A 26,445-nucleotide genomic window follows, 5' to 3' on the forward strand; every position below is an offset into this window, starting at 1 on the left:
TTTCGGGTGAATATTTGTAAGGGAAAAAAAAGAGAGGACTACAACTCCCGTCACGTGATTAAAAAAAAAACCCGGAAATACAATTGTTGCTTGCTGACGAGATGTTTTAATGGTAGAAGGCTACTACAGTAGAGATCTTATTATGAAATGCAAAATGTGTTTTTTTGTTGCTTTCATTTTTGTGAACCCCGTTGTTGTGAGCAACTTTTCGTTGATGTAAAGCTAAGCTGTCGATCCGGCCCCAGCAGCAGCGTTTGTTTCAATTCATGGACAAAGACAAGACAACAACCGACATTGTAAGTAAGCGACCCCGTTATTTGATTCTGCTAAAACGCTTCAACGTTACACCGATCTGTTTTCAGAGGAGCTAAGGTCCTTTTAGTTCGTTGTCAGCCCACGGTAACCTGGACTTAATTCACTGATACAGAAAACGCAGTGTTTCTGTGCGGATGCCATGCAGGATCTGGACTCACGTTTTCTGTGGTTCTTGCAGCATGGTCCCTGCTCCTGGATGGAGATGCACCAGTACATCGGTGACCTTATCACATCTGGAAACACGTCCAAGGATCAGCCAGATCTGCTAAACGCAGCGTGGGGGGTCACTGGTGGTGACACTGCTGCGCTGGGATTCAAAGGTGCTTCACTTGAGCCTCTACCACATCCTCCACTTGCTCAGGACAAGACCGAGGCAGAGCCGGGTCGGCATATCCAGCATGGGGCGACACAGAGCAAGGGAGAGGCCAGGCACAGAAGAGAAGGTTAGAGCTCATAATAAGTTTCTTTCAGATACTCTGTTTTAAAAAATGGTAGTATTCTTTTCATTGTGATTCATGTTTACTTCATGTTTAGATTTGCATCGTGCCTGTACCTGCCCTGGCTGCCCTTACTCCTCTTCCCCACCTTCCTTTGAGACTTTAAAACCCAGACAGTCTTTGTCCTTACCACCACGCTTGGATGCAGTGTGCCGCCCCAAAGACCTTAGCAGTACTGCTCCAATGAGCCTCAGCATGTGCCTACCGGACACCACCGATCAAAGTAGCACCACCACATCCGAGTTGGAGCCTGGGACATCCGGCCGACTGCAGGGGGAGGATGCAAACAGAGGGTCTCAGAGTCCAGACCAGAACTCAGAAATGCCTCCATCCAGAACGTCCTCGGGCTCCTTGTCCAGTCTCTCGATGTTTCCCTGCTTGTGTTGCCACCGTGGCCTTCAGACCTGCACCCAGATACTGGGCCACCAAGACGCCACAGACTCCCCATTTTCTCACACCCACGCCCATCATCATTTTCATCACCACCACTGCCCTATAGCATCTTGTTTTTCCTGCCCTCAGCTTGCCCAGTCTCACTCCCCACAGCTCTCTGGTCCTTTCCCTTGCTTTTCTTGCCAGCGCTCCTTTCCTACCTGTTCTCAGGTCTGCCACCACCAGAACAGACAAACACAGCAGCAAGAGGAGAGAGGCAGGACAGCTACAACCATGTTGTCGCTGCATCCCTGTATGCACTGCTCTGCCTCCTTTTCAAGACCGTCCCAGCTGCTGCAGCACCAGCGCTCTGAGCACGCCCACAAACCGTCCGGCTTCCTCTGCACAGAGTGCGGCAGGGCCTTTAACTCACACAGCAATCTCCGCATCCACCTCAATGTGCACACCGGTGCCCGGCCCTACACCTGCTCTGAATGCGGCAAGAGCTTTAGCCAGTCAGGGGCTCTGAAAATCCACAGGCGGATTCACACAGGGGAAAGGCCATATTCTTGTGACTTTTGTGGCAGGGGGTTCCCACATCTAGCAGGGGTCCGGGCCCACCTGAGGACCCACACTGGAGAGAAGCCCTACCGCTGCAGCCAGTGTGATAAATGTTTCACCCAGTCTGGAGCTTTGAAGATCCACACCCGTATCCACACAGGAGAGAGGCCCTTTATCTGCAGCCTCTGTGGGAAAGGCTTCTCCAACCGCTCCGGGATCCGCTTCCACTCACGCACAGTCCACGGGCTGACTTCTGAACATGCTAGAGAAGCTGGAGCTGTTGGTGCATATCGTGGAGCAGCAGGCCGTGGTTATCCACCGGGGCATCCCAGGACTTTTCCTCCTGCCAGCGTTGGCCTAAACACATCTAACAGGCCAGATAGCGATTCACATGCAGCTCCCAACTCCAGAGATTCTCCTGTGTCAACCGCTGCTCAGCCTCAGGCAGGAAACCCTAGCAGTAACAGAGAGGGGCTCCTGTATGCATGTGAAGACTGTGGTCTACGCTTTAAAGATGCCCCGTCCAGAAACAGACACCAGACTCTGGTGCACTACTCCTCTGAAGGGAGAGAGGAGGAAGTGGGGCAGAGGAAAGAGCTAAGCACAAATGAGAGAGTCCGGGGTAACAGCGGAGAGTGAATTAATGTTGTTGGTACATTACAACCTCAAAACACTAGAGTAAATAAGGTATTGAAATTGTTTTGTGCGGAATATATTCTGTTGGTATTACTCTTGACAATTTGGGAAGTCTTGGAAAATGCACTACTTCTTTTTGAGCTACCATACAGACTGAAATTGAGTTTTAATTTAAATACAATTTGATTTGTCCTGTCTTTTGTGACAGGAGAGATTCTGATTGATTAAAAAAAAAAAAGATTTGATAGAAGTTCATACCTCAGACTGGTTGACATTTTTCTATTAGTGAGGTATCCAGTTGTCTGTTTGTGCAGATTCGTAACTGCTACTGGGTTGAAGTGTATCTTAAAATAACCTGAAGCACATCACTGCTGCAATCACACACACCAGGCCAACTTCTGAGGTATTTTCAGTTGTTTTATTGTGCCTTATCCAGCAGTGGGAGAAGCTGTATTTTCCTTGTTGTATTATAGCGAATACATTTCTAAATGTGGCACCAAAAAACGTTTCCAAAGTTAAAATTTCTGAGGGTCTTTTAGCAACAGTTTTAGATATAATAGAGGACCATCTGCCACCTGACCCTTATGATACAAAATGCCTTGTAACAGGAAAAAGTACAATTTTCTTACTTAAGTACAAATCTATTTTGTATTTTTCCTTGTAAAGTGATCAGTGTGAACAAGAGGAATGTCATTTCAGTTTATTTAAATAACATTATTTAGTAGATTCACTGTTCGAGACCTATATTTTCCATACAAAAAAAAAAATCAAAGAAAATCCATTGGACTTTGCATGGCTTTGAAATGTAAGTATAAAAAGTTAAAGTAGGGAATATATATATATAATTTAAATTGTGTAACTGTTTTTCACATGTGAGAAAGTTGCTGTACAATGACATATGCCCAATAAGCACCATGAAGGCCACCCGATGGCATCTTTAATATTAAGGTTTTGTGGCACTCCTCTCTAGCATAGGAGGTCTGTGAACACCTTCAAAGAGAAAAATAGACTGGTGGGCAACAGCGTGCCAACATCTCATGAATTTTGTTGATGTGTTTGTGTCTTGCTTAATGACACAGGACTAAGTTGAATCACCGGGGCATTAGTCCATGTTAAGTCCTTCATCGTTATGGAGGACTGTTGTGCCTTTCTGTGTTATAATATAATCCAAGCATTTATTTTAAACCAATGTTTGCTTGTTACTTTACTATGTATGTTAGAAATGGATCACGGTTATCTGAGGAATGAGAACCAGCACACTAAATACACTATCCATTATTGTTAGGTGTTCAAAGAGAGCCACCTAGTGGTTAAATATAACCATAACAACATCTTAACCACTTTGTTAGTGTACCATTTATAGTGCTTCTTAAATGGTTTTTTTTTCAAAAACATGTTGAAATTATATGTTGTGAATACAATGTTTTGTGAGGACAAGTAACATTACATTTTTTTGTATTAACCTGTTAAATAGACTAAAGGATACATTTCTGTATGTATTTTCTGAAAGTGCAGCTTGTGATTAAACATTACATCAATAAACAGTATCTCTGAGACACGACTGAACCTGGATTTTCTTTGTGCATCACAGGATATTTCCACTGTACAACTACATACTTCCTGGAAGGAAACATCTGTGTCCATATGGCTCTCTGATTATTCTGTACTCTGAGTAGTGTACCCTCAAAAATGCACAAGGGTCCAAAGTGACTCCTCACTGGAAGTTCAGCTCTGTATGCATTAGTACACCGGATAGCACCGTCCGGCTTAGCGTCCACTCGAGATCACTCCATGAGGTTCTCTGGCCCCAATGCTCATTTTAGTTCAACAGAGGCTTTTTTTTATCTGTGTGTGAGCCTGCTGTGCTCACAAAGGCTCCTCATATGTGTGCTTCCCCAGTAAAGAGTCACATGACTTGGGCTCAGCGTAGACCACGCTGACTGGTCGTGGGCCAATGGCATGTTGAGCAGGAGTACAGTAGCCGTTGGACAGCATTCTGTGTGAGGGGCAGTCATACAGTGCGTGGCTGGATGGTGTCCTGAAACCAGTAGCAGGTGCTAGTATAGGAGGTCCATGTGTATTGCTGTGAAGCATCCCCTGCAAGGTCGGCAGGTTGGACTCAGAGAGCTGCTCACTGAATGGGGTGGCATACTCTGGTTCTGGGGGAAGTGGCTCAGCGTACTCTGGCAGGTTGCCAGGAGTGTCATAATGGTTCAAGATGAAGGGGGTGGTGTAGCCCTCATCTGCAGAGGGCCTAAATGTCGACCCAACCTTCTGTCCAATAGCTGCAACAGCAGGCTCTGCATAGTCTGGAATGAATGAATGGATGAATAAAAATGAGTTAGACTGTTTTCCTCTACATAAAAGGTCCAACAAACACTGGCATACTATGGGCATCAGCTGCAATCAGAATCAAAAACCATAGCAGTTTATTTCCAGATATTTATCTTACATATATTATACAAATATATTTGGCCAGTTTGTGGCACTTTCAGCTCTGAGCAGTTGCCAGGCAACCATCAGAGACTCCAGGAAGTTTCTGGTCCTAGCCAAGAAATAGACTGGCACATAGCCCCCTGGAAAGCGGTCATTTTTACACTTTAGTTTTTGTATTGATTTAACAGTTGTAGAGCTTTGGGGGTGCTGGTAGGTGGATTTTCTTACTACTGGAAAGACTCAGGCTAGCTGCTTCTAGTCTTTGTGCTAAGCTAAGCTCACCTGCTGCTAGCTGTAGCCTTATATGTAGCTGACACATAGGAGAGTTGCAATCACTGAAACATTCCCAGCCAATAAACATTCATTTATGTCACTGTGTAGTAACTACGTTTTTAACTTGAAGTGAAACATTTCATCATGTAACTACAACTTGTTACCTTGTTGACCTTAGTCTTGTTTCACCTGTAAGAATACGCCATTATTATATCCATCAATGTCACCTAATGTCATTGTCAAATTAAAACCGGAGTATAATCTTCAAAACCATTTAATTACCTTGAAGTACCTTTAAAACTCAAGCATCACTTACTTAGCTATTCCCAAACTTTCAGCTGTATCTCTCTGCCTATTTTAGCCCTCTCCACCTGCTGAGGAAGGCTGTGAGATACAGCTGAAAGCTTTGGGATTCGCTAAGCAAGCAAACCTTGAGCCTAAAATTTTATAGTCAGGCATGAGCGGGCATGTCAGAAACACTTTACCTATTTTGGTTCTATATCTTTAAGACACTTGTTCCCTATGTATAGGAAAATCAGACATTTTATGAGCTTAAAACATATTGGTCCATCACTACTAATACTCCATTACTGTGATGAAAAGTGTTATCAAATGGGCAGGAAAACATTAACTGCATGGCAACATCCTTTCACAAATGGAAAAACTCCCATTAGCTTATTTGTATCTTATGCTGCGATTTGGGGAAATGCTTCTTTTCTACTCAATACAATCTCATACCAGGCCAATGTTGAGCTGCTGCATGAGCTGGCTGGCCAGCAACAATGTCTCCTCTAATCACAGGGACGGGGGATGACAGTGTAGCACTCAGACCAGACCCTGCTCTTCGCCCCAGCAGAAGAGGCTGTGGTGTGGGAGGCCTAGACCTTACTCAAGAGCCCACAGGGAGCCTCAGAGCCAGAAGTATTTTAATTAGACAGGCTTTAGTGAGGGCTTTGATTGTCTTAGCATTGACCCTCTGTCCTGTTTATCACTGGATCTCTCAGCGAAGGGCCCCCTCGCTGGGGGAGGGGATGGGGGAGTCAGAGAAGGTACTGGTGGTGGGGAGTAGGCTGAGCACTCTTTATCGAGCTCCAATTAAAGGGTCTCTTTCAGAGAGGCTCCGTGGACCAAAGAAAGGAATGTTTATACTGCGACTGGGTGATGGGCTGAGCCAGGGCAAAGAATGGACAGCCCGTGGAGAGAGCTGTTTGCCTGTCAGGCCTGGCATGAGCTTCTCAAACTGACCACTGAAGCCAGAAACTGTTAGAGTGGAAAGATGGAGGAAGGAAAAACTTGAGATGACCAGTAAATTCTGAATGGGCTGTGAAAAAAATTGCAAAAAAGGCGGCAGCTGGTTACTTATAGAAAATGTTGTTGCAATGTTCTCCTAAAAAGATATTTCAATAAATTCTCACCATTGAGAGGAGGGCTAGGTAGGGCATCATGGACATTTCGCTCCAGAGGGTAGGAGATCAGCTCTGACTCTGGGCAGGGGAGACTCTTTGCCTGGAAACTCTGACAACCTGCTCGACACACAAACACACGGAGTCAGAGGATATTTGCAGGACATTGTAATATTACAAGAACATTTAAAAGAGCACTTGACTTACTTGATGGTAAGGAGTACTTCATTTGTGAATCTTTTTTTCTGTATGGAGGAGATGAACACAAAGCATTTAAGTACACATGCTATAATAACTGCATCATCATTAGAGTTGAAATGATTTGTCCATTTATTGATTGCCAGAAGAAAACCCCCAAAAAACCAAAAAACATTGTGAATAAAATATCTTTGGGTTTCAGACTTTTGGTTAAACGTAAGAAGACATTTGAAGGTGTCACTTTGGGCTCTGGGAAGTTGTGGTGGGCAATGTTTCACCATTTTTTGACATTTCATATACTGAACAGTTCCTAAGCACCAAAAATACTTAGGCATGAACAAAACATCACCTTTTGATATCTAGAGACTGAATGTTTGTTTCATAAGATTGTGTGAAAAAATGTATAAAACAATAAACAAAATTCTTAAAAGTACAAAACAATATATATATTAAAATATAGTACCTTCGCTTCCACCAGACTCCAGCCAACAAACAGCTGCCGCACATTATCAACCCTAGTACCACTCCCACAGCCACTATCACTGGTTGACTGGTGCCTAAGTGTCAGAGTAAGTAAACAGTTGTACAGGTGTGAGAAAGGAATGCAGTTTATTGCAAAGTACACAATGTTGAATGTGATATTAAAAGACATTTTGAATTGTATTTGTATTTATAATGATCTGACAAGTATCCTTCCCCAAACAGAGTGGTATTAATCTTCATTGTGTACATATAGATGAATTAAATTCATACTCAGTTTTGTTTCCACAAACACTGGGCCCTCTGCGGGGGTGGGAGACGGGCTCGGGTGTGGCGTACCCATGTTTACCTTGATGGATGGAGATTCTGTTGGACAAGTAGCAGCACAGAATAACTTCAGATCATAAATTTACAACTGAAGAATAAATCATCATGATCATAAAACATGTCAACAGATGAAGTTCATTCTGGGTAAATTGGGAGACTACTGGCTAATGCCCACCTCCAGCTGGGCGGGACCTTGGTGTCAACTTCGCAGCAGGACAACCCAGGACCTGAACCTGAGCTGCAGCTCTGCCATACCAGCTCAGCGGCTGTAGCCGAACAAATCGAGCCACCACAGAGGGAAACAAGCTGTTGAGAACCCTGAGGTGGCCATCAGTATAGGCCTGAAACACCTGGGAACCATAGCAACAAAGTTACTTATTCACAGAGGACACCAGGAAGCCTTCAGTAGAAACACAGTTGACACATAAGAGAGTTGAAGCCTCACTAAGAACCATCAAGTGCACATCAGGGGGTCCACTGCAATGCATACCTTTTTTTCTCTGCTGAGAGCACCTTTGTAAGGCTTCCAATTCTTTCTGTCCTTGCTGAAAAGAAGAATGTAGGATTCTGTGTAGTAATCATTTGATCCCATTGTTATTATTCCTGAGAGAGGAGAACACAATGTTTTTTTTTTTTTTTAGATCAACATTTAAGATGAAATAAAAGTGGTTTCACATAACGCAGAATACACTGTAGTGAAGTTATGCATTTAGAGGATAAGGCCAGTGATCTGCTATATTTTTCTTACTGTCATGCAATTCTATGAAAAGACCAAAACCAACAACATGATCCATGTCAATACTTCCTGACTTCTCTACCCAGCCTGTGTCACTCAGCCCTACACAAGTTGGTCCCTCCTGAATATGTAAACATTTAAAAATGGGTCAAAAATACAAAGTCCTGTTTTATAAAAATGTACATTAATTTCCTAAAACAGCTCAGCACTGTACGGTTTTAGGAAATTTGACTTAACAGAAATAAAAAGTGTATTTGTTGGGGGCTATTTTCAGTGGTGGATTAATACACATTTGGTGTACTAGCGAGTGTTTTCAGCAGCATGACGGAACATGGGATTGAATAAAAATTAATTACTGTGGTCATCTTCATCTTATGCAGCCTAGCGCAATATTGTGTCTCACTCGTGTGTTTTAAAAAGTTTGGACAACAATGGAAGTCAGTGGCTCAGAGGAATAACCTAATGTATATAAGGCTTTGGCTAAACAGGTAGGACTTGATAGTGGTTCATTTTATTGTTGTTTTTCGTCTTTTCATGGGATTTGTTGCCTGACTTATTACCAGACTTATTCTTTAAACAGCTTCATTTAAATAGCATATTTTCACACACAAATCCTAATTTACTATTTACAACATACCTGTAATGATGTTTCTATCACTGAGCTCCAGCTCCACCCAAGGTTTGGGATCATTACTGTCCGCTGCCCAGGGTAAGAGCTCATGGCTAGAATCCATGTTTCTGGAGGACCAAAACATTCTGTGCTCTTGACTGTTTTTGTTCCAGAAAGATGAGGCATTAAAACCAGAAACAGCCAGGATGTTGTTGCATTCTGTTCAGAGACAAAGGAAAGGATGGAGTGATGAAAATAGTTTATTATGAAAGCCAGTGTTTTTATATACGGTAACACACAAGTCATTTATACTGTACTGCTGATCTTTTTTTTTTTTTTTTGCAGATTCAAATTGTATTAATGAAGAAGTAGATTTTTTTTTATAATATAGTGAAAGGCATGGAAGTTTATGGAAGGTGGGTGGGAAAATTATACATCTGAAATTTAAAATAAGACAGAATGGCTTGAAAAAATTGAACGGCAGGAATGTAGATACTACGTTGCTTGTTGTAAATGGGCTAAAACATGCAAATACAGTGATTACAGCATTTGAAAAATCTGCAACATGTGGTGTTAAATGTCTCATCTGGCTCATACCTTGGCTAAAGAGCAGCTTCTTTTCGGATAACGATCCCCTGTCAAAAGAGGACGGTTGAAAGGTCAGAACATCTACATAATGAAATACAAATCAGAATTTCACTAAACCCAAGTCACTGACAGCCTCTGTGATATTACTGCTATCACTCCTTTTGAATTTTGAATTACAAATAACAACAGACTAACATTTTAGAGAGTATTCCATTGGCAAACGTGGATTCATAGAGCGTAAGACTTCTCCCACGCGTCACAGCGACACGACCTCCCATGTTATCAGATGCAGCTCCAGCATGGACAGCAGACTTGCACAGCACTGAGGTCTGTGGACGAGGGGAAGAATGGGGCATTTTCAGACATGAGTTTCATTTAAAACGTTTTTAAAAACACAGCTAGGCTGAATGAAATGTGGTGCACTTACATCTCTGTAACCGTGTTCTGAGTTCCCCCACACATCCCCTGTGACATTCTTACATCCAGCAGGGCAGTACACTCTGAGAAAGAGCAGAATAATGTGAGTGACACTGTTCAACTGAAACAGATTCTATTATGGGAAATGTAGAGGTCAACCAATTACCTCAAATGCTCCGTGCTAAAATGAGATCCTCGTTGTAAACAAGAAATTAGATCTGTAACAAGAAGAAAGACAGATGTCAAACATGGACACTCCTGAGAATTAATTTAAACTTTTCTTTAATAGTACGGTGTGAGACCCAGTATCTCAGGCTTACATAATACCCCTCGCCATTCACTCAACAACACACAAACAGATTCTGTGTGAGACAGTCTAGCATGCTCTGTGTGCTAAATTAGGGGATGAGCGGTCATCGCTGTTGACGTGACTAAGCCCTTTGTTACTGTGACTTTGTCACAGTTCACGAGTACAGCGAATGGTCCTCGTGTGATCACAGTTAACAGACAGTGGTTTGTATGTCTGAGCATGGGCTTAGCTCCAGACGCTGCTGGATTTCATAAACAACTCAGTAAAAAACAGGAAGCTATGATACATACTGTACAGGACAGATTACCTCATGCAGAGAAAAGGAAGCTATCTCTAAGTATAGACTAGCATTCAAACTAAACAAGTCCACATGGTTATTACAATGACCCACAGTAGGGATCTTAATCTTTGTATTATTTTGTGATTGAAACTAAATGATCAAGAAACATTAAATTTGTATTTTAATGCCGAAATAAATGTTTGTATATACATATTACAATCTGTTGTTGCACTGGTAGAAAGCGAGTAAAAATATGCTCCATATGTGCACTTGTTATCTGTCAAATCAACAGTCTCTGGGCTGAGATGCCTTAGGGTGACAAACATGGGATGGCAGTGGGCTTGCAGTGGTTAACAGGCTGACGAAGAGGAGGGGGAGAGAAAAAGAAAGCCAGCCACTCCATGCAACAGACTGAAGTCTGAGGCCTCAATCCATTCAGCCTGAGAGAGGGAGTCTGACTCCTACTTTGTGAGCAAACACGCCAGAGCAAAGATAGTGATGGAGGATGAATGCCAATGAGCAGTGACTCATGCACTCACAACCACACATATGTACACATCAACACACAAGTGCACATACACATGGACAAATATTCACTTAGATGCTGGTGTTATAATTACACCAGTGTATTACTTGGAAATGGGCACGTCTTACAAATTCAATTCAAACTACAAATCGCAAATTTCTAATGCTAAGATACAATACAATTGTAAAAACACTTGGTAATAAACAGCATTCATGTACTTATTATATCTACACAAATAGCACTCACTGTGACAACATGGCTTACATCAGTGTGTACAAATTACTGTCATACCTGAATACTGGTCTGTGGCATAGGACAGCAGAAACCCTCGTCCAAAGCGGTGTGGGCCTGACTTGAAGGTTATTGTCACTTCATTGCTTTTAAGTGTCACATTCTTCTGTGATGCATTAAGCTTCCCACACACTGGACCTGTGAAAATGCAGACCCACATACCACATTTGTAAAAGAACACAAGCACAAATGCAGCACATCTGTCTGCACAGTGCATTTCTTAGAATAGGAACTCACCCCACTAATGCTTTACTGTATAGTAAACAGTAAACCCATGTAGACTGTCACTTGTAAAATATGCATGTAAGGAGAGCTAGGCAGCAAAGAAAACAAAATACAAATCACCATACAGGTTCTGGTGAAAACCAACAGTAAACACCAAGGGCAGCCTAACAGAATATTTCATTCTGCTGAATCTCTCAACCTTCATTTTAAAGTGTTGTCAAACTTTTATGCCCTTGAGACACGACTTGATACACCTGGTTGGAAAACGTGCACGTCTGTTGTGAAACTGGGTTTGCCTCATTCACTAATGTGTCAATGGAATGGCATGCCCTGTGTGTGTTCCACAGTCATGGCTGGGAAAGCATCAGTGATGACATGGAACATAAAAAAATCTATCAGCAGGTATTTCAGAGAGGAGTGATAGATACACAGGAGACACAAGAGCATGTCTGCGATATCCGAGACACTTGATGATCATACGTAAACCTGAAATACATTTAAAGACCACGGTGGAGAAGCTTACCCAGAATGGGTTCCCCATTCTTATCTGTGATCACAAGAGAGCCATTGCTGCAGCCCGGACTGTTCTCTAGGTCAAAATCCCCAAACAGCAGTCTCAGCGTGCGGCCTTCTGGCACACGAAGCCTCCACTTACACCAAGTGTTACTGGGATAGGTGCCTGGATAGTTCTGTGAGGCCAAGGTGCCGGACTCTGTGCCCAGCAGTGTATGTCCACAGCCATTACCTGAAATAAACACAAGTGCAATAGCAAGGCTGTGACAGAGATAAGGGGACAGTTTATCCTCAACTTGCTAAACATGTTTAGCTGATTTCATTCCAAAGAGAGACTCCAACCACTTGCTGTTCATCTAATCTGCTCCTTAAAAATAACTTACTTGACTTTTTTTTTTAAACGAATTGAAGTGGTAAAGACTGAATCCTTTTTAGTTTTTCAGTAATACTTGACAATTTAAAGAGAATCAAAAGTTCAAGTTTGTAGTGTTTTTAAACAAAATCATTAATGTAATAGATTAAATTTGAATTATTGTAAAGTACAATCAAGTTTTGATGACAAAAGTTGCTTATTCTTACAGAAAATGAGGGCTGAAACAATTTTTTTATGTGGATTAATCTTTCTATTTTCTACAATTAATCATTTGGTTATTTAAAATGTCAGAAAACAGTTAAAAGCTGCCACCGGCATCGCTATTTTCAAAAGCTCAAGTTGGAATATTCACATTGCTTTTTTTGTTTGACCAACAATCCAAAACCCAAAGGTGTTAAGTCAAATACTACAGAGGATTAAAACAACCAGCAAATATTCACGTTTTACAGGCTTGAACTAGCAAATTATTGGGCTTTTTCTCTTTTTTTTATGATTCAAAAAACTATAGATAGTCAAATTAATTGATTAATTAGCGCTACAGTGTACCGTCATCCCTGTTTACAGGCACTGAGTAACACAGTTAAAACTAGGGCTCAACGATTAATCAAAATATGATCAAAATTGCAATATGTCCAAGTGCTATGGCCAAATCACCAAAGCTGAAATTTTTTTTGATAAAAGGTAAAATGTCACAACATACCATAAAGGAAGCATTGTGGTGCTACAGAGATGCCCCAGCCTACAAATCACATTCTCCAGATGTAAGAGAACATGCTTGTTTGGTACGAGCCCAAACAAAAATCACATCATCATCCATTTTATTATTTATTTCAGTGAAAATTAAATGCAAAAATGACGACTCCAACTGAAATCACGACTCATATCGCAATCACAATATCTGCCATAATATTTGCAAAATGATTTTTTTTTGGCATATTGTTCAGCTCTATTTAAAACTAACATGTTTCATCTCTAAAACAGCTGTGAGAGGGAAGGACCAGCTGAGCACCTCTATCTTAAGCTAAAAATCCTATAACCGCAGACAATTTCATCATTAGTTCGCTTAATTAAATACACTTGGGGCTTTTTTAATGCCCCATTTCAGGACAGATGAGTAATAAGTCTATTCTGAACATGCACAGCAGACCAGGGCGTGTTTATACTCTTCTGATTTTAACTGTGAGATCACACAGCTGCCTGAGTGTTCATCTCTAAAAACTGTAATCTGTACATTGGATTTATTGCAAAAGATACACCTCATAAAGATTAAATATTAATTCTATAATTTTATTGCATATAAGGCAATGCTGTTCTTGAGAGAAAAGGCAAGAAAAGTGGTCAAAAGTTTGTTATTTTTCCAAAACTATGAATTAGTTTCCTGCTGAATAATGTTTTTTGAATGTTGATTCATTACATCCTCTGACCTGTGGTTGCTCTGACTAACACTTAAACTGGAACAGAAAAACACAAATATTTAGATCGTCGAACATCCCTGTGGGTCACAGAGAATAAATGAGTCAATTCCCACAGTGGCCAGAAAGGGGTAAGTGCTGTGGGGGCTGAAGGCTCAAATCCTACCCCTGAAGAGTTCCCAGAATGGTCAAAACATAAAAAAGGCACCAGGGTCCATCCAAGCCTACACATCAAGCCTGTCCTTGTTTTCCATATAAGGCTCCTGTAGATTTGTTGAGGGGAAACCAGGAGATAACCTTCCACTCTGTGTTACACACATCCTGCATCACACCAGCTGTTCCCCTGCTTCCCGACAGCTCCCCGGCTCCTTAGACGATAAACCTTTGGATGTTATTGCCCCTCCTCAAGTCCCCAAAGGATTCACTGGAAATGCCACAGCGACATACTGTAACTGTGGGCAACAGACCGTGGATCTGTCACCTTCCGGTGGGAGGCCTCAGTGGCTGCAATGCTGGGGAAGTTCTGGGTGGCCGGTAATCTTCCCCTGCTCACTGAACCCTTTCACCTACAGTCTGTCTCCAAGCCAGTTTGTTTCTAGTCTCATCCAGCGAGGGATAGGTGTTCAGCCTGTTCTGACCAGTTCAAAAATTTAGATGGTGAATTACAGAAAAGTGGAGTCAAACTGGGTGGCAGGAGAGGAGACAGTCAATCAAAAGCACTCCTGCAACATTGTTTTCGGCTTGAGGCCTTGCTGGCAGGTTCTTACAGGTCCACACTAGCAGACAGGATGTTCACCTGTGCTACCTGTCACTACACTGCCTTATTCTGTCTTATGTGTCAATCACAACATTACAACACTGAGGCTGAAACGTTTCCCCCATACCCTGGCCCCACCAAAGCTCTTTGCATATTTGCCAGCAAGTAAAAAGTGATTCAGAATAAATAATTGACCGTGGACTTAATCATCCTTTGTTGTGAGGAAACCAAAGCCCCTGAGGCAGTCAAAAACAGCCAAAAGGATCTGTGGTATTGCTGAGTGATAGAGTCATAGTCTGCGGGGCCATAAATTGTTTTTCTATTTGTCCATGGTCCCTGTGATTCATACTGCACATGGACTTGACTGCTGTTAGGGGAAAAAAAAAAAAAAAGTGTGGGAAACGTAAGCTTATAGCTGAGACCGGTAGGTAAACATGGCCAAGGTAATAGTATGTCAAGAATGCTACCATCGACCTTTGCACTTACTTCAATTTGACATACAGTCTTTTGCCACCGACCTAAACACAAAGTAGACCAATGCAAGTTTCACAGCATAACATGTCGAAGCTGTCAGCTAGCTAGCTAATGCTGAGGTTAGTTGTTGCTCATGTAAAATTCAGCAGACAACATGATATTGACTGGCTTCAGGTGGGATGCAAAGGATGTTTCAAAGCCAGTCGGTCACTGGAGCTTGTCGCATTTTTGCCAGTCTTTTTGAAACATTTCACTCCATAAAAAAAAATAATATAACCCATATCATTAAATTACAATAAAATAGCAAATAATCCGTTTTAGCTATTCGTGACCCTAAGGTTAGTGGTAGGCTCTCTAGATATTTGAAATAAAGTGTCTCGTCACAAAACGTCAAACAAAAACGTCAACAAAATAGGCTTTTTCTTACCCTCCTGACCGTCAACAACTACGGAGCAGACGCTAAAAGTGATCCAGAGACCGGCAACGAGAGACTTCACAGCATCCCCGATGTTTCCACACTTTGTAAGCATGATTTCCAGAGCCCTGCGTGGAAAAAGTAAGGTGCAAGCCCCGCAGGCTCCAGGATCTGCCCTTAGTGAAAAGTTGTAGTACAAAGTCCTGGGTATTTCCTATTGGCCATGGGACGCAAACTCGACTTCTCATTGGTCATCGTAGGGTGTCAATCAAAGAATCCCAAGCGTTCCATTCCCATATATGGGTGGTATGATTTGTAGGTGTGCACTGATCTGAGACCAGCCGGCGGCAGCAACACCACTGATTCACTGTTTTCTCTGAACCTAGACCTCGCCTTGTTATTTTCTTTTTAATGACTATTTCATAGCTTCGCCAAGTCAAAAGGCTGACAATTTTACATTCTAAAGTAAAAGGACCAACATCTTGTATTATCTCGTTTGTACCTTATCGACACACCTTCATTTATTTTTCCTCATCCAAGAGCAAACCCTGCCACCTCCCGGCGGAATGCAGACAACAACAAAACAAAAAAAACAAAAAAAACAAAACAAAACACGCAACTGTTCAGAAAAGCTTTTTTATTGCACGACGGACCAACAAACACAAGAAAACACAGAAAACACCACGATTGTGTTGAACCTACCAGGAGAGAACCGTTCATTGAAACCTCCCTGATTCCTCCGGGGGTGGAAAACATGGCTCAGGAGAGGGGAGTCCTGCAGCCTGTGCACCACCATGGCTCGGAGGCGCTCAGACCGGGCCACATAAGCGCAGTTTGACCGACTTACACATTGCGTGCGAACTAACCGCCTGTCGTGACAGCGGGGCAGATGCTGCTTCGCTGCAGGAAGTGTAACGAAGCTGCACGGCGCATGCTCTTGTGCCTCTCTTGCAAGCGGACGATGAATTATCCCCTGCTGTAAAAAAAAAAAAAAAAAACGGTAAGTAAAACTATGATGATAGTTAGTTTGTTTATGAGTTTTAGCGTGGACCCGGCGTGTTTTTGTGTGTGTGTGTGTGTGTGTGCGCACCCACTCTGGAGCCGGAGCGCGCACCGTGGCACCGTTGTTGGCTCGGGCTTTGCGTGCTGCCGCACCAACAGACGTCACTTTGAGTGGGTGAAAGAGGGTGAGAAAGACACGCAACTGTCCGTGTAGGAGTTGGTGATCCAACAGGGGCTACTTGATATATCAAGTACTGTATATATAGATCAGTGTGGAATATGTGTATCAGTTCATTGTATTTTTGCTCTTCACTGCATGGAAAGGTTTTGTTTCCCTTTGTGAATGATTTCTCCTCCTTTCCTTTATGTGCTATTAATATTGGTGTATGTAGCGTTTCAGCTGCTTCTTGTGTAGGACTGAAAGAGTGTTATTGGTAGAGTCATACTAGAATTGATGTGGTGACAATTCATGATTTACTATTTGTAACTGTTTACTGAGGAGGGAATTTACATTTCCTTTTTTCACAATTCCTCATGATGATGTGCTCCAGTGGACAGTTTATTTACATCTGACCAATTTTAAATCTGTTTATATGCCGTATACTTGTGAACACCTTAACTGCCAGTATTTGGGGACATGCAGTTACCGTATATGTTATAATTTAACTGTGATCTTTTCAGAAATTGTTTATGGATTACATATATACTCAGTATGAGAGCAGAGACAAAGAGTTAACAGTCTTTAGAGACTGGTGTCCACTAGGATTTGATGATTTGCTTAATATGACTTCGTAACAGCACTTGTTGAGCAATTATATTTGTTCAACACGTCTGTCATTGCTATCATATTCGTGGCAAAAATAGTGGCCTAAATGCAACAATGTTAAGTAAAACAGCAGTGGTATGCTTTGATTTGACAATTTCACTTTAAATAGATAAAAAAAAGTGCAGTTTCACCTGTTGAGTCCACTCTGGCTATTAAATTGCAGTGCAATTTTTACAATTCAGGCCTTATAACCTAGGTTTTAGCTTTTGTCCCACCATCTAGGATATTCATGTACATTCTCAACAGCAATACAGGAAACAAAGCCTGCCCATGTGAGGATTATGTCATTTTAAGCTCACTATGGATTCATTTCTATGACAGTTGCATGCCAGAGAAGACTTGGGGGAGGCTTTCATTGACTTATGCATTAAATATCATCACTGCATGCATGTGTGTGATCTGGATCTTAACATGCGTGCTTGGCCCTCTCTGCGTGCAGCTCTGTGGGGAGGGGCGATGGCGGGTGCTGAGGTCAATGTGTCTTCAGGGGATCTCATAATGGCAAAGGAAGAGGAGGGGGAATCCAGTGGCAACAACCATAAGACTCAAGTCATCCTGCACCTGCACCCCATCCTGCATGGGTAACATGGTTTATATCATTAAACGGCCAATGTGTATTTTTGCATTTGCTGTGTGACAAAATTGAGAGGCAAATGTAGGTGCGTAACAGATCTGTAGAAATGTATAGACTGATTTTCAGGATAACTAACTAACATTTTTTCCTCTACTTCTTGCTCACATTAAGCAAATCTTAATGTGATTTGCTTAATCTTAACACTACATCACTACATCACTGCAGTATATGATTAATTTAATGCAGGCCAAAGTTAAAGAATGCAGCAGTAAGCACCTAAATTTGAAAAATGTTAGACATGCAGTATACTGTTCACAAAACTTACTTTTAAACTAAGAACTATTCAATTTTAATGGAAGCATTAAATTATCATAATTTTATATGTGAGAAAATGTTGCCCTCTGCAGGGCAAATGATGACATTGCTGACACTGGCACTACAGTTCTGGCCATAGAGACGCATCATGGTAAGTGACACAGAGACATTTCCCGTCACTGCTGACATCCCATTCCTCAGACACGAGGCATTTAAAATGCACAACTGTTTAAATCCCATAAATGTATTATGTACGCTAATGAATTTCTTGCAGCGTAATTGAAACTGCACTTGTTATTTAGACAAATATAAGTTACTGAAGGATATTGATTTACATTTCATTGGGTTGTTCCATAAGTCTTACTTTGGGAATGCACACTGTAGGTGGTTATGATTATGTTTTGTTCTACACTGTTCAGAAGATAGTAAAGCAGAAGGAGAGGAAATCGAGTATGGGTACCCCATCACCTGTGGAGACAGCAGAGCAGTTCTGCTGTTTAAGAAGTTTGTGTGCCCTGGCATCAACGTCAGATGTGTCAAAGTATGTTGACATATTAAATGTGATCAAAGGGTGGTGGATCAATAATATATTAATACTGAAGAATCACAGTCTTAAATCTTTCTCAGTCAACGCACATGATTATTTTCACATTTCTCCTTATATTAGGTTTCATAAACATACTACTCTTCTCTTACAGTTCAATGACCAGCTCATCAGTCCTAAGCAGTTCGTACACCTGGCAGGGAAAGCCACTCTGAAGGACTGGAAAAGGGCCATCAGGCTGGGAGGGGTTATGCTTAGGTAGATGTATGAAATAAAAAAAAAACAAAAACAAAAAACACTATGTCATCTTCCTCACAGCTGCTGGGGAGACACATTCATGTACATCTGAATGACCTTCCAGGGAGTCCTTCACTTTACTCTGTTGTGTTGGCATTAAAGTGTCAGACTTAAAACACCTTAATCTAATGCAGTCAACAGCATATCTCAGGCATATAATTACACTCTTTGCACGTAGAGTCTGTCTGTGTCGGGGTTTGCCACTACATTCCAGAGGTAGTCAGTAAGCAGCATTATAATGATAGCAGGATCAAATAACATGCAAGCAGGCTGCTGGGTGATACTTCTCACCCCTTTATCGTGTTTGCACTTGTTCTTGCTGTTGCTGTGAGTCAATAAACCAGCTCAATAGGCAATATTTGTTCTTTTCATCTTTATTCCTCCAAAGGTCAAATCAATGGGCTTTGTGGCAAACAAACATCTAGGAAGCTACTGGGATGATTCAACAAATTTAATCCATACTTAACCACCCTCAGCAGCTGTGAAACAAAACATATTTTCTTGGATACTTTTAACCTGTTTCTCCCCACATGCAGGAAAATGATGGACTCTGGCCAGATAGATTTCTACCAGCATGACACCGTGTGCAGCAACACCTGCCGCAGCACTAAATTTGATGTGCTGATCAACAGCACGAGGCTTCCTCCAGGGACCTCAGTGCAGCCAAGCCCATCAAGTCTGGCTCTTGACCCTCTTGGAGGACAGGTGCCTCCGCTGACAGGTAGATTTCAGTTGGCATTTAGTTTCCTGCTTTCTCCCTAACATATGCTTGAGCTGCTGTTATTATCATTGAGATGACGCAGGCTAAAAACTTTTGAAGCCACCTGGATAGAATTTATTTTCAGTAATTAAATAAGTAAAGTGATTTCTTGCAATGACCTTGGACCTTATGGAAAACAATGAATGAGGAAATAAGCTGAACATTTAGGTAAAAACATCTGCCATTAAGAGTATTCTGATAACTTAATGCACAGAAAAAAATGAAGATCAGGAGAAAAACAAATGGAGAACCTTGGCAGTCTTCCCTACCCACATTCATTGGTAATATGAGATGTTTATGCGCTGTATTTACAGTATATGCCTGCTGTTCTTTTTCCATTTCAGAGGTTGTGCATGAAGAAGCAGAGGTGGAGGAGACAATGGGGGATAGGTTTAGTGCAACAGCAGAGTGGAGCCCTGGACCAGCCCGGTCTGTTAACCCTACAACAGCAAATGGACATGCAGCAAAGAGAAAGAGGGCCAACACACCTGGTAAATATAAGAAAGGATATATTGGTGCATGTTAAGCATCTTGAATATGTTGAGGATTAGTTGGTATGAAGAAAAGAAGTGGGTTGGGTGATAGGACAAATATATTGACCATTAAGTCTGAATCCACTGCCTCTATACACTAAAGCGTTATTTAGTATTCCTGGTGTGAAATGTGTGACGCAAATAATTATCATCTAAAAGCGATATTTCTGCACAGAACCAGCAATAGGTGACTTCCTTTATGTCCTGATGGCTTGTGCTTACACATTATCCTACACAGCAGGAAAAAACTCACCTGCAGTGCTCCTCTGTGGTATACTGCAGTTTTGTATTTGCATGTGGAGGTCACATGTTTCCCAAATGTTGCCAAGTGTCTATCAAGTGATTAAACTCTGGAATGATCAAAGTTGCATTTACTTCTGGTTTTAACCATTTTGTCAGCTGACCTAGGGCAGTGTCCTGGAGGTAAATTTGGAAAGATACCTTTTTACTGTGGTAGGAGGTACAGGTTCAGCCCACTGACCTTCAGTCCCCCAGAGGCTCTGCATTTGTAAGCCATTTCCTTTAGAGGAGATGGCCCTCCGACTCAAAATTTCTACCTCCATTGCATAAATAATAAATGAATGACATAGAATAACAACTGTGAATATATTAATATAATATATTATCCACCCACAGTATTTGTCTTGTATCACGCCCCTTGCTGTCACCATTGTGTGACACACAGAGCCACTGAACCTCTGAATCTGCAGTTGTGCAATGTTATTCCACTCCTGCAGACTGGCCTTAAAAAGTTGCTGACCCTGGCAGGCAAAGAGTCATGTCCCTTTATATTACCATCGACAGCATCTGACATTTCTAAGTGTGGCTTTTTCCTGCACAGAGCTAAGCTTTGATTTAAGGGCTTTTAAAGGTGACCTGATTAGGCATTGTTCCAGCAGGACCAAAGTAGGTAAAATAGCCTCAAGTGATCTTTTGTGTGAATGGCAAATTGCAGTGCCTCATAGCACAAGTGGTATTGCCTGTCACTGGGCTTTAAACAAATTGGCAACTCTTAGTAAATGCGCCAAGCCAATAACTATGCTTTTCTATCTACAGAAATGTGCTGCTTCCCATTAGTGTAAATTCCCGACACGGAGAAATAAATTAATTTAGCTTCAGATAGCTGCAAATGGGATTTTGAATATTTTTGTTTGGCACATTACATTTATCCTGGCAGACATTTAAGCAAACACGAAAGTGGACACATTTCTTACAAGATATGATATCAAGTACCGCTGACATTTTATTACTCCGATATACTCAACTTGTATTTTGCTCAGTTTTGCACAGATCCCAAGTAATTTTTCATTCTCTCCAATCTGTAATGTCCTTTCTCTCCTCTCAGAGCACCGCTTTTCTAACCCATTTTTCTGCTCTCCTACTCTTTCCTCTCTTCCTCCATTACCCATTTAACATCCTATCTCCAAGCGCTGCACTTCTCCCATTTCTTCTATCTCCCTCCATCTTTTCTTCATTGTTTCTCGATGCCCGACACCTCCTCCTATGTTTCCCTTTTCACTTTATCACCCCTTTTCCAATCCTTTGACTCTCTTCAACTCTCAACCTTCCAATGGCTTTTCACTCTATCTCATTTGCCCCACATTTCTTATTTATTTGCTTTGCTTTGTCTCTGTTACTGTCCAACTCCACCGCTCACATAGGAATGCATCCTTTCACACACATACAAACATCACCTCTATGACTGTGCCTCCACGACTTTCTGTTATCTCTCTGTGGCTCTTTGTCATTTTTAAATGTAAAGAAAACCAATACAAACATGCAGAGTTCTCCACATCGTAATGTCCCTTATTATTTGACCCTCTCTAGATGGAGTAATGAGTCTGTGGAAGGGTGTGGCAGACTCAGGACTGATGGGGGAGGTCCTGTCCAGTCTCCAGACTGAATTCTTAGCCACTCTTAAAGGAGTGGAGGTTCGCAGTGAGAGGGCCAACCTGCAGGAGACAGGTGAGTTCCTGCAGTGGGACCCATCTGTCCACTGGACTGTGAAAGGAATCACTTTAAATTTAGTCAAATGTCAGTCAATTAAAAAAATGTAAATCATGTTTTAAATAAAGACTCTAGCTAGATAAATCCATTGACATAGATTTCCTGTAAAGGGATTCTGCATAATTTCTTCTAGATAAATTAAAAAAAGAATGGTATTAATCATTGAAGACTTGTAGCTGATGATTAATTATTTTGTTTTGTCAGATGCCATCATGCTTAATTCCTTGTGTGAGATGTTTGGGCTTTTAGACTCAGTGAAGCAAACCCTGGACCTGAGGCGCAGCCAGAATGAAGAGAGCAAAATCCATAACAGTATTTATGGTGAGAAGGCTGTTGAAAGCATCATATAGTACGTATAGTGATGAGTGGATTGTACTGACTAATATCATGTTTTTTTTATTAGTGTTGGATGAGATTTTAGAGCAACGGAGGAAGCCAGGTTTTGATAAAAGTACATCCTACAAAAGAACATCCTCCAAACACCCTCGACCTCGAAGTCGAAACCCGTCAAACAGCCAAACCCAGAACGTGCTGTCCCCCGTGAAAACAAGCCCAGTGACCCAGCCTCTCTCTATTACTGGTTTATCTGCTGCATCTCATGTTCAGCTCACCGTCAACCCTCAGCTCTTCACCCATTTCTCTGCCTCCACTGGTCAGCACCACCATACCGGATCTGGCACGATAGACAGGGAAAGCCAAAGTAGTATGCTGGAGAGGAGCCATGAGCTCGGTGAGACGGGGAGCCAGGAGAAGGTTCACCAGCGAGGACAGGAGGAGGTGGAGAAAGAGGACACCTCTGGGATCTACAAAGAGCCTGGACAGAGGACTGTTAAGTCTCGAGAAGACCCTCACCTTAGAAGTGAGGTAGAAGAGGAGGCAGAGGGCTTGCATGGCATTGAGAAGGTGATTATAGGAAGAAAGGCATCGAAGAAAGATAAACATAAGTGAGAGAGAGATGATCCCAAAGGGATGCTGGAGGACTGAGTGAGGGAATGTGCCTGAGACCTGAAGACTTAAAGGTTAAATTTCAAATGTTACTTTGTAAAACATTGTTTTTTTCTTGTATGCTTATATCTTCACTGCAGTTACTTTAGCTGAGTTGTGGTTACTTCAGTGGTGTTACAGGCACAGATTCATTTTTGCATTGAGATTAGAAATGGCACTTTCACAAGACCATTTGGACATGCTTTTCACTGTGAAAGTGAAATAACTATTGACTAATTGAGTTGCTAACTGACAGAACATTAATCAGCAACAATTCTGACAATCAATATATAATTCTTATAGCAAAAAAAAAAATCTCTGCTTCCAGTTTCTCAAATGAGAATATTTGCTGTTTTTTTAGTCTCACCTTTGGGTTTTAGACTGTTGGTCTGACAAAATGTGCAATAATTTGCAATATGTCAAATATGTCACTTCTCACATAAGGGGAAAATGCAAAGGGCATTTTAAAAAAAAATTGGGGGGGATATTTTATAGACCAAAAGTTATGATCAATTTATGTAAAAAATAATAAGTGGTTTAATTGATAACGAAAATAATCATTAGTTGCTGCCCTAAAACATAGAGTTCTCTCTTGTCTATTGGATATAATATTAGAAACCCAGGTAGTTGTGAGAGAACTCTGTGTAAGTGTTTCTATTTAGAAATCTGTAAATATAATATTTGATTCTCCTTTACGGTCTTTGGTGATGACGTTTTCCCTTATCTGAAAGTAGTTGATACATTTTTCAGCTATTTGTGGCAAATTTTCTCAATACTTTTATAATTAATATCTAATAATATTTGTAATTTAACATACCTATTTTGTGAGTTAACACTTGTGTTTTGACATTTTTTTATAATAAGGGTTTTGTGAAATATTTGGCAATCTGGCTTGTATTTAGGCCCTTGTAATAATGCCTAAGACCTAGATCTATGCACCGGACACTCACTGCCTGAGGAATACATTATTCTTAATTTAAGACAGTGAAAACTATACATAAAATAGGTATTGTGACCATTGACATTTGCTGTTGCTTTATACAGGGTACTGTGTACTAATGTGCTGAAAATACAGAATCATATTAAATTACCTCGTTTCCCTTCACTATAGAAAAATTATAAAAGAGAGAAATACGAAAGTGTGATCTTGTAATATAATGAACACATTTTCAATAAAAACATTTACATTTAAGATTTGAACAGAGGCAGGGTTTAAGCTACTCAGTTATAAAATGCTGGTTGGATGTTTTGTCCCTCTTTCTGCAGTTTTAGCCAACCCCTTAAACATGGGAGAAAACAGCTCCTCTGTGGATTCACCTTACCCAGCATGCCAGACATGTGGTTACATGACAGTCACTGATGTCAAACAATCATTTTTTATCTGACAGACAATGGAAATCTTTTGTGATATTGCTGCCTGGTAAAGATAAAAGCGTAACAGCAGTTTTCTGCTCTGTGTGAGTTGCCTTTCATTTACTTTTTGAACACCATGCTGCATGCCAAGCCCGTGTGATCGACAATGATGGTTTGATAGCCAGCCTTTGACAATTTCCTTCAGAACTGTAATGATGTGTTATTATAAATTCATGCACAACACTGCCTGTGCAGATGTATTTGTTTGTGAGGGGTTATGAGTGGCAGCTGATAAAAATGCTTGATAAAATGACTTTCATCATAGTGCAGTTGTCAGCAGCCCTGCTGATGTCTGTCCTGTTGTTGGAGTTGAACAATATTTTGCGACATCCTGTTATAACTTTACTGCAAATTAACCTGTCGTGCAGTGGAACAGACTCAGGCCAAAATACTGCCTAGTTTAAATAAATTGCTACTCTGTGCCTTGAATACCAGGGCGCAAAAATGGCTTCCATGCATCAAGCAGGTGTAATTACAGGTGTTAGCTCGACATATGCTGTGCTCCTCTGGTTGAATTAAGCAATTTGCTGAGCAGTCCATCGTTCATCTGTCATTCGGGGCTAACAGCATTAGAGACTGAGATGTGCATTCATGTTGGAGGCCTTAGATGTGTCTGTTGGCCCTCTTTAATTTAATCCACAACTTTAATGTTCACACACAACAACAGAATGAATGATGAATAGCATGTATAATGGTGTCTTGATGCAATCAGGAGACCTTGAGCCACAGCTAAATGTGTCAGCCCAGCTATGTTTTAGCAACAGCTTGATTCACGCAGCGGACTGGCTGCAACATCAGCACCTGTGCGAGATGTTTAATTTCTAATGCCAACCACAAATGCCATGGAAATCTTTAATCAAATACAATGGAACACAGTGCAGGATGTGAAGACTGTCCAGCAAGTTATGATCAAATACACAACCCTAGTGCTTTTACATGTGCTACATAGGACTATAGGTCAGAGAACCTGGTAAATATCATACATCTCAAAGTCACAATGGCTTTTCTATATGTTCTAGATATTCATATTTAAGATTACATGAAATTCAGGAAGCAATCTCCACCAAGCATGGCCCGGTGTGGGTAGAAAAAAATATACCCATATCGAATGCAAAACTGGGTGCACACAACATGACAGGCTAATTTATGGTGAAATATGCTTTGCATCTGTCATTGGGAGGTGTAAGGCATGCTGACCTGTCTGTAGTGTGTGACAGCCGCTAATATGACAAAAAATATATATTTCAGTATATGTTATAGATAGAGTAGCTGGATTAAATAGACCTCAGATTGTATGACTTCAAAACATGAGCATGACGATATTATAGTTAATGCAGGTGTTACTTTAAAATTACAAGCCTATCTGCTGTTCAAGGGCATGTAGCTGTCTTAAATAATGAGGATTTTCTCAACCTGCAGCCATTGTTGTCAGACCGATAACCCTATACCCGTGCTGCTGAGTGCATGGTGACAGCTGTTAGGAGCTTCTGGGCAGTGAAGATGAAGTAACTTATCACTAAAATTAAGGTAAATGGCTGAAATAGAAAGAGAAAGAGATCATCACCTTGTCTCTTTCTCCACGGATACACACCAAGACACACACTTGTTTAGGTTACTTAGAGGAACACTGCATTTCATTTACATTTATTTTACTTACTGACATATCCTAACCCTTAACCATGACCACTACAGACCTAAACCTATCTCTTACCTTAATGAAAACAAGTCTTGCATTCCTTAGTCTGGACCTTAACCATCCCAGTTA

At 41.3% G+C, this 26,445-nt stretch overlaps 3 protein-coding genes across 6 annotated transcripts; 2 read left to right on the top strand and 1 right to left on the bottom strand.

Annotated features, from left to right (window-relative positions):
- Window positions 1–68: 68 nt before the first annotated feature.
- On the top strand, window positions 69–3,935 carry LOC139613767 (zinc finger and SCAN domain-containing protein 22). Of its 2 annotated transcripts, none has more exons than XM_071470640.1 (3): window positions 69–300; window positions 494–758; window positions 850–3,935. In XM_071470640.1, the coding sequence occupies exons 2-3, from the start codon at window positions 512–514 to the stop codon at window positions 2,382–2,384; spliced, it is 1,782 nt and encodes a 593-aa protein (XP_071326741.1). In that variant the 5' UTR covers window positions 69–300; window positions 494–511; the 3' UTR covers window positions 2,385–3,935. The 2 variants fall into 2 exon arrangements, with proteins under 2 accessions (XP_071326741.1, XP_071326740.1); XM_071470639.1 differs by having other exon boundaries at window positions 69–296.
- On the bottom strand, window positions 3,067–16,473 carry LOC139613766 (discoidin, CUB and LCCL domain-containing protein 1). Of its 2 annotated transcripts, none has more exons than XM_071470638.1 (15): window positions 16,128–16,473; window positions 12,005–12,226; window positions 11,257–11,394; window positions 10,016–10,067; window positions 9,860–9,932; window positions 9,628–9,761; window positions 9,442–9,479; window positions 8,872–9,063; window positions 7,989–8,101; window positions 7,674–7,848; window positions 7,445–7,537; window positions 7,155–7,248; window positions 6,701–6,738; window positions 6,506–6,613; window positions 3,067–4,690 (listed from the first exon to the last, which is right to left on the bottom strand). In XM_071470638.1, the coding sequence occupies exons 1-15, from the start codon at window positions 16,219–16,221 to the stop codon at window positions 4,248–4,250; spliced, it is 2,007 nt and encodes a 668-aa protein (XP_071326739.1). In that variant the 5' UTR covers window positions 16,222–16,473; the 3' UTR covers window positions 3,067–4,247. The 2 variants fall into 2 exon arrangements, with proteins under 2 accessions (XP_071326739.1, XP_071326738.1); XM_071470637.1 differs by lacking the exon at window positions 16,128–16,473 and adding an exon at window positions 15,438–15,620.
- A 725-nt stretch (window positions 16,474–17,198) lies between these two features.
- On the top strand, window positions 17,199–24,711 carry LOC139613712 (glucocorticoid modulatory element-binding protein 1-like). 2 transcript variants are annotated; one of them, XM_071470536.1, is made up of 9 exons: window positions 17,199–17,834; window positions 18,235–18,293; window positions 18,565–18,683; window positions 18,841–18,944; window positions 19,520–19,704; window positions 20,088–20,234; window positions 22,104–22,241; window positions 22,488–22,604; window positions 22,687–24,711. In XM_071470536.1, the coding sequence occupies exons 1-9, from the start codon at window positions 17,638–17,640 to the stop codon at window positions 23,229–23,231; spliced, it is 1,611 nt and encodes a 536-aa protein (XP_071326637.1). In that variant the 5' UTR covers window positions 17,199–17,637; the 3' UTR covers window positions 23,232–24,711. The 2 variants fall into 2 exon arrangements, with proteins under 2 accessions (XP_071326637.1, XP_071326636.1); XM_071470535.1 differs by having other exon boundaries at window positions 17,205–17,834; window positions 18,562–18,683.
- Window positions 24,712–26,445: the final 1,734 nt, after the last annotated feature.

This window comes from Trachinotus anak, unplaced genomic scaffold, assembly GCF_046630095.1.
Source record: "Trachinotus anak isolate AG129_WGS33_773 ecotype Australia unplaced genomic scaffold, CSIRO_AGI_Tana_v1 ptg000032l, whole genome shotgun sequence".
NCBI classification, from domain to species: Eukaryota; Metazoa; Chordata; class Actinopteri; order Carangiformes; family Carangidae; genus Trachinotus; species Trachinotus anak.